This window comes from Mastomys coucha, unplaced genomic scaffold (assembly GCF_008632895.1).
Source record: "Mastomys coucha isolate ucsf_1 unplaced genomic scaffold, UCSF_Mcou_1 pScaffold21, whole genome shotgun sequence".
Taxonomy (NCBI): domain Eukaryota; kingdom Metazoa; phylum Chordata; class Mammalia; order Rodentia; family Muridae; genus Mastomys; species Mastomys coucha.
Window position 1 is genome coordinate 97087281 of NW_022196904.1, and position 9057 is coordinate 97096337.

The 9057-nt window shown below is 35.7% G+C and overlaps 1 protein-coding gene across 1 annotated transcript; it reads right to left on the minus strand.

The window, feature by feature from the left end:
• Positions 1-4265: 4265 nt before the first annotated feature.
• Positions 4266-5213, minus strand: LOC116100833 (olfactory receptor 493). The gene has a single exon (XM_031384559.1). It carries the CDS (start codon positions 5208-5210, stop codon positions 4266-4268), a length of 945 nt encoding a protein of 314 aa, XP_031240419.1. The 5' UTR covers positions 5211-5213.
• Positions 5214-9057: the final 3844 nt, after the last annotated feature.

Consider the following 9057-nt stretch of genomic DNA (forward strand, 5'->3'; position numbering starts at 1 on the left):
ACTATAGAGGTTTTCTGCATGGAGTAGATCAGAGGTGAGGACATTTTAACTATCAATGCCATATTTTGAACACTGTGCAAAAACAAGATATGAGTTTGTAGCAACGAGCACATTGAGAATTAGAATGGCTGTAGATCAGATACTAGAATCTATGGTTTAATAGAATTTAAAGATGTCTTCCTGAAAGGCCCATGGAGTACAGGTTGGTAGCTACAGACTAATCAGTACCATCCACATAAAGGGAGCAGTGTGTTTTTGGTAGAGGCACTGTTTTTGAGAGGGTCTTGAGGTAACAACAAATGTAGACAAGTTTAAGGTTTTGAAATTATAGCAAATAATTGATTCCTGAAGTTAATGTTCTTGTGTGTTAAGGAAAAAGCATGGTGAGAGATGAGAAGCAACCTGAAGCATGTAATAATAAATGTGGTTCTTTGACAAAGCTGTCAAAACAAACACTTGGGAGAAAAGAGAGTATCTTTAACAAATAGTTTTGGGGAAATGGGATGTCCACATGAAGAAGAATGAAACTAGCCATATATATCACTTATGATAAATAAATATAAACAAATAAATATATTAATATACAAACTAATTCAAAATGGGTCAAAAACCAAAATGGAATTCTGAAACTCTTGAAACTGCTAGAAGAAAGCATGAACAGTCAGTCCTCTTCAAGATATCAGTACAAGAAATGACTTTCTAGATAAGACTCTATTTGACCATGATTAATGCCAACAATTGATAATTGAAACTCATAAAATTAAAATGATTCTGCCCAATGAAGGAAACCATCAATCAAGTACAGAAGAAGTCCAGAAAATATATGAAAATCATTGTGAATTATACATCTGATACAGGATTAATAACCAGAATATAAAAATAATTTAAAACACAACAATCAAGAAAAATATTATGCACTTCCAAAATTTGGAAGCTTAGAAGGAAAATAATTCATTTAAATTCATGGCTGTGGATAGTATGCATAGACTGAATTGAAGTTTGAGGCATAGAAATAGAAAGCTTCTGGCCCTTGGTATTAGGCTTCTTCTGAGAAACAAGTTTATGTATAGATATAAGCACATATTCACACATCATATCCTCTTGAGAATTTTTATGGAACTGCCCCATACAGTTAATATATACAGGAAGAAATGAGTAGATGGAGAAAAGAATACATACATTCATACATACATACATACATACATACATACATACATACACATACTGTAGTGGATATTCCTGGTTGTCAGTTTGACTATATCTGGAATGAACTACAATCCAGAATTGGAAGGCTTACCTGTGACGAAGATCTTGAGGCCTAGTGGCCGCGAAAATCTTAGTCTCAGGTGAAGTGCCACAGTCACTTGTCTACACCAGTCACATCTACAATATCGGGGGTAAAAGCCTGATCAAGGATGAGAGGCATTATGACCCCAAAAAGGAGCTTGGGCCTCCTGGGTAAACAGACAGTTGCTGGCATCTCCTAACTCAAACATGTCCCAGATTAGTCTTTCCAATCGTCAACATGACCTCTTATTTAGGCATAAAGGTACCCCAAAAAATGATTTGTAAATGGCTAAGATTGGGCATTGTTTCCTGGCCAGCACAATGTTTCCAACCTATCCTAATTTAATACCAAGCTGTCCTTAACTTGGAATTACTCTCTAGGAATCTGCCTTGCCAGAGCTAGCAACAGAGGTCAAGCACATTCCTTAGGGTAGTCCTACAATAGATAGTTCACAATAGTTCAGAACTGTTTTACATACTAGAGAGTAATGAAGGGCTTCCACTCAAGGACATTAGCTAGTAGTATTAGGTCAGAACTCTCCACTGCTTGCCTCCAGCAGGACCCAGAGAATTAGCAGGAAATGCTAGATCAGAACCTCCTAGTCCTTGTCTCCAGCAGAACCAGAGAATTAGCATAAGAATACCAATATAGCCCTAGCAGGAAGGGCTCCACTGTTCTTCCACCTGCTTCACACCTGATCCTACCGACCTTGGTGTGGTGGTCACTTGCCTATGTAACCTCAGTCTTGTGACCCTTGCTGTAACCCCCACCTGCCTATGTGACTCTTGTCATCTGCCCTGCTTTCTGTATACCATATAAGCCTGCTTTTCATTTTGTATGGATGGACACATAGGAGGACTCGTACTAGAACTTGCACGAGGACTCGCACTTGGGTACTCGCACTCGAACTGGCTCTCTGACTAGAACCAGAACTTAGATAGATTAGGACTCAGATTCATGCAGTCTGCAGTTCCCAGGGCCCAGAGCGCTTGGGCCCTGGGGGATGCAGCACCAGTCCAGAGGAGATAGCTGCTGCTTTAGACCCAGTTTGTTTTAGATGGCCTCAGATGCACCTTAACTGCTGAGCTGCCAGATTTACCATCTCTCTTTTGCAATAACTTTAAAAGTCTGATGTCATTTTTAAGAAATACATTCAGATCCTGTACTTCATGTGTCATCTCTGCCATCATTTCTTTGCCTACGCCTTGTCGACCTGACTTGGACCCCGTTTCTCCCTCGGGTTTAGGGAGGCCCAGATCAGCCAGCCTGCAGCAGTGAACTACTACATTCCTTTAATCTCTGGAGACTGAGGCAAGGAAATCTCTGAGTTCAAGGTCAGCCTGGTCCAAGCAAGTCCGATATCCAGGAGTGGTGGTACACACTTTTAATCTGGGACATACTTTCTGCTGGAGGCCTACATAAGAATAGTGGAAGAAGGAAGGTTCACTCTTCTTTGCCTGCTTGCCTGTGGGACTTAGCAACTGCTAGATCCTTGGACTTCCATTCACATCTGCTGCTCACCATTATGGGGTGTAGGACTATAGACTGTAAGTCATCAACAAATTACTTTACCATATAAATACTACCCACAAGTTCTGTGACTCTAGAAAACCCTAACTAATACACATACATACATGCATACATACATACATACATACATACATACATATGTACATATTCCATATATATTTCACATGGATATCCCATATGGAATATGTTCACATTGCATGACTGGTCAGTTTAAAATCCACTGGGTAAGTGAACAATGTGAACATATTAGCAGGAGTAGATGCTATAGTTTGGAGTCCAAAAGCATGCTAGAGGAAAGAAGATTCTCCTTTCAGAGGCCCTAATTCTCAAAGCCTTTAGCTGATCCCCCCAAAATATTCACACTGAGAGATACTTTGCCATGTTTAATGAGTAACAGCTGCTAATTACCAGTCCATATTATTCAAAGCTTACTTGCATTGCTATTGGATTAAACATCTGAGCACTGCATTGTGTCAAGAAGATACCTTAAATTAGCTATCTTATTGGAACAATTTATCATGAAGGAATTCACATGAAATAGAGTCATGGACAATGAATAGTAAATCAATATTGGTCTCAATTCTATAAACTTTCTGAAAAAAAAGTAGAAGCACAGAATGGGGAAAGAGAAATACATTTATTCTCCTAAATCAGTGAGCTGATTCAATGGTGAGTTTTCCAAAAGTAAGGAAATAAGTTAGGAGAAAAATATAAATAAAAATAATATTCATTATCATAGAGAGATTAATAAGGACTCTTGGTAGAAACTGAATATGGCTTTTAGGTAGAACATATAGACTATACCAGGCTATGGATTCCACTATCATAATTAAAAACAAAATGTTTCCTAGGGTACCACATTCTTCTGTAGCATTTCATTGCCCTCACATGGGACACCCTTCCCACAAGCAGCCAGTTTTGGGATCAGGGTACTAGAAGGTGATCCAGGCAGAGGGTTGAATCTAGTATTTATGAATGTGAAAGACCCATTCAAATAGATGACCCTACCACAAAAGCTCCAACAATTTTATTGTCTGATCTTTGTAATTTTATCATTTAATGTACTAGTTTCTGCTTATATACTATACACTTAAGGGTAGTTATTATTTAAAATAGACTAGGTGTTAAAAAACATACAGTCAATAGTTTCTACACATCATAAAACTACTTTAAAGTATGGCTACAACTAAAAATGATATTATCATATAATTTTGTATAGAAAATTTTTAGTTAAACATGATATTTATTAAATATAAATTACTATGAACATATAACTTACTTTACAATGTACTAATACTTACTCTGTATATTACTACCAAACTTCCATTTTTTAAATATATGCCAAAACATGTATTTCAACCAAAAATTCCCACTTGTCTTTTAATACTATTCATATTGTATATCACTGCTATACAATGTGAGACAAAGTAATGGATTGGCAGACATCTTAAGAAAATATTTTCTTACCAAGATGTTTCTTTAGAGCATCCTTAATTTCATTACTCCTGAGGCTGTAGATAAGTGGGTTCAACATGGGGATCACTACCATATAGAACACAGACACCACCTTGTTCTGGTCTGTAGAGTATCTGGACTTGGGCATAACATAAATGAATGTGATGGTCCCATAGAACAGAGTGACTGCAGTGAGGTGGGAAGTGCAGGTGGAAAAGGCCTTGTGGCGGCCCTCAACAGAACGCATCTTCAGAATGGTGATGAGGATGTAGGTGTAGGAAATGGCTATGACAAGCACTGTCATCATAGTAACTGAGCCAGAAAAAAATGACGTTACAACTTCAGAGACAATGACATCAGAACAAGAGAGTTCCACCAAAGGAGCAAAATCACAGTAAAAGTGATTGATTCTATTTGGTCCACAGAAGAGAAAAGAAAAGAAGAATAAGGTGAAGGAGGAGGCATTAAGAAAACCCCCTATATAAGATCCTACAATCAAGTGGATACAGACTTGTGTGGACATTTTAGTTGAATAAAGCAGTGGGTTGCAGATTGCCATAAAGCGATCATAAGCCATGGTGGCCAGAAGGAAGCATTCAACTGTACCACAAAAAGCAGCTAAGCTGAGCTGGATGGCACACCCAAGATAAGAGATGGTATTTTTCTCCACCAGGAAGTTGTAAAGCATATTGGGTGTGACAGAAGATGAATAGCCTATGTCAACAGAAGCTAAGTGGCTAAGAAAAAAGTACATGGGGTGATGGAGCTGGGAAGAGACTCTGATCAGAAGGATGGTGCTGAGGTTCCCAGACACAGTCACCAGGTAGATGCACAGGATGATGATGAAGAGGACAACTCTGAGGACTGGGTCATCTGTCAATCCCAATAAAATGAACTCTGTCACTGCAGTGTGGTTCCCATCCTTCAGGAAAGCCATGGAATAGTATAGGTGCTGCCAGATCAAGGCTGTGATAGAGACATACAGGAATGGAATTTATGACTATGAGGCTGCCTTTCCATTATTATATAAATAGAAGTAATCACAAAGAAATATGTCATTCAAAATATATAATTAAGTTATTACACTGGACTCTCTCCATATATATATGGATTCTTTAATAAATTTCATAATAAAATGCTGGATATTTCCTTCAAATAATATTCTTTAATTTACATTTATGTATATAATAAAGTATACCTATAAATTCAAAAGTATGTTCCAAAGTGTGAAGCTTATGAAAAATAAGCAGTTATCATATGTATAAAAATTTCCAATTATTAAATTATATAATGAAGTGTTCAGTAATTGCTGAGTTTAACTGAATCCATTCTAAATTATTTATATGGGTTTAAAATATTTTATGGCTATCAATTGTTTTTTTCATGGAATGTTAAGCTTCTTGTTGATTTAATTTAATAATTGGTAAACTATATAATTTAAGTAATTTTACTTTATTTTGATCAAAATTTTAAAAGAATATAAATCTTCTTGTCAGATCTGGGAAATAGAAAAAGTACACACTAAAATTACATACAGAATTTCCTGTTGTAAGCTCATTAAATATTTTAAATGATTCTAAAGACATCACTGTTCTCTAAAATAATATGATATATTAAATTTGTAGTATAAATTATGAAAAATATTTAGAGCATTATAATTTTTTCATTAAACACACCAGATCATTTCCTAGTGGTAGAATGCTTTCTCACTGGAGTGTGATGGAATAAACTCACACATTTTTCAACAGCCCATACTGTTCAATATATTTTCAAACTAACAAGTTAATAGGTTTATGAAAATTCCTCCAGCAAGAAGGAGATTGAGCCTGACTCATCACATTTTATATTTAAATCTTCATTTGTCTGTAGTGGTGACTGTGATCCTGAAACATTCAATCCATAAGCAAAACAGGTTTTACATAGGCTATTCCTTAGCAGTGAGCCTCCCAAGCATCTCAAGGTGACTGTACTTATTAGTTTTGGGTGACTACTATGTGTGTACACCTTTGAAAGTTGTGTTGGTTTGTGGTACTACCAGCAGAAGGATAAATAAGGAATCTTTGACAACTTAGATTTTTTGCCTGATTATTCAGAATAACGTGCCAATGGAAATATAGTTTGATTCCTTAAATGTTTAGTTCCCTTCTGCTGCACAATTTCTTGATTCCATCTGACTTAATTCTCTACCATAGTTTATAAATACCCTATGTTTTCAAAGAATGAAGTATATTTATTTAGCAACAAAGTCAAAATCTTACCTCTTGAAATAACAGTTTATTTCAATGTACGAAGTTCAAGGTTGTTATGACTTTATAGCTACAAAGCTGTCTCATTCTGGCACTGAGGATAAGTCCCTGCAGAGGCTCTGGATTCCATTGTGAATTCAAATCATTAGGAATCATTAACTCATTCCAAGTACTGAGAAGTTCATTTCATACAAACACAATTAATTTTCCTCTTTATGGGGGGTTGGTATGCTTTCACTTGATCATTATGAGAGGTACATGATAACAACCGAACTTCTTAGATTCTTCAGTAAGCATTCAAGTTGATATTTGATCCAAGTTAGCTCAAGTTAGAAGATATTAAACAGTTATAAAAAACAGAATCTTTTTGTTCTTTTCATTCATGTACACAATTTTATTTTAGTATTTTAGTTGTTGATTTAACATACTCTTTTAGGTGTTTGTTGAATATAAAGATGAATAAGATGCAAAGTTGAATAATTACTTAAGATAGATACCATTTTATAGACAAGAGTCTAAAATGTCATTGTTACTTTAAAAGATAATGAGTAGAAATAAGTAATGATGATTTCCAGGTAACAACATTTCATAATTCATATTTCACTTAATATTTGACAACTGGTCTCAGCTTATGTTTTATAAGGAAAGATAGAAAAAACAGTGATGCCCAAACTGATAACTCAGCTCAATACTCAATCTAACCTTAATTATATTACGTTCTCCACTGTATCTTTGATATCACACAGGTAAAAGTGGTTGACCACTGGGCAACAATCCACTTTCATTCAAAGTTTTTCTGGTCCCTGCTGGCAGATAAGAAACAAAGACAGGATTACCACTGGAAGATCCTTGCTCCTAAACTGGATGACAGAGAAGTGAATGGCAAAAAGAGCCTATATTAAAAATATAAATGGTAGATGATCAGGAAATACAGTGACATTGTATTCTGACCTATGTGTACATACCATGGCATGCATCTGAACTCACATGAACACATGCACACATAATGTGTAAACACTCAACTCACAAAATATACACAAATAGCAGTAAAAGATACCTTTGCTAAGCTATGTATTCAATGGTTGATGTAAATTATTTCTCCGTTTTTAAGATTGTCTCATGTAATACAGATTGACTTTGAATTTGCTAGGCAGCTAAGCAAGACCTTGAATCTCTGATTCTCCTGACTCTATTTCTAAAGTATTTAATTTACAAGTATGGAATACTCAGTTTATGCAATATTGGAGTCTTAGCACAGAATTTTATGCATGCCAAGCAAGAATGGACAGGTCATTCATTATCTCAGCATATTTTTGTGAAATATTCACACACACATGTACACACACATGCATATACACATGTGCACACACACACGTGCATGCACACAGTTATTCCTTTTGCAGATGAGAGTTAGACGAGGTTGAGTTTAAACTACTTTTCTAAATGTATTCAAGGGTCAGGTCAGAATTAAGTTAAGATTATGACTGAGGCCATATTGGATGCTAGAATGTATAGTTTGGATGATTCACCACTAATAAGTGTTCATGAGAAAATTATTCATTCATCCACTCCTTTCAAAAATATATTGTTGATTATTAGAAAACTGAGTGAATACTATAGATAGGTTAAAGGAGGTGGACCTCTTAGAAAATGCTAACTTTAATGGAGAGGCTACTAGAGAAAAAATGAATATATTAAACAGAGAACATGGCAAGTAGTGTTGAATAAACATCCTCCAGATTACATTAACACCTCATTCAGGAGCCCCAGATACCATACTATCCCAGCACCAACACTGGGTTTATCATCATGCTATTGAAATCAAGGCTGATTCTCATTAAGCAAAATCCCTTTGATTTGAGGTCGTATTAGTAAGAGAAGCAAGTCAAGTTTCATACTTTCCTGACAGCTACAGTTGAGATGAATGTAGAAACTGCACTCACATCTCTCATTTATCCTTAATTTTGTGTTTTATGTCACATTTCCAATTATATTTTTATTTTAATTAATGTAAAATTACATCACTTCTTTCCATCTCTTTACTCACTCCAACCTCTTCCATGCCATTTTACTCTCTTTCAAACTGATAGTCTGTTTCTCTTTGATTTTTGTTATAGATATATTTAAATACATAATATGCAAATATAAACTGTGGAGTTCACTTAGTGTTGCTTCTGTGTATATGGTTTTAATTGTGACCATTTTGTTTTGAATGACAAATTAGGGGCTGACCCTTGGGAGACAATATTTTTCCCTCTACAAGCAGCCTTGTAACTGTTTGGAGAAATCAACTGGAGAGAAATCATGCCAGATATTAGAAATTTAACCAACTACAAAGCACTAGTGAGGTTTTGTATCTCAGAGGAGAGCCTCCTGCAGCAACTAATAGATTAGCACAATACATAACAACATTTTAAAGCTTATCTTTGCATCAACTGATGGGTGAAGCTCTTATTGAACACCCAAGAAATTTCCCCTTGTAGCAAAAGGAGACTGTTACAAAAAAGCCACATTGAATGTAATACAGAAACCACATAG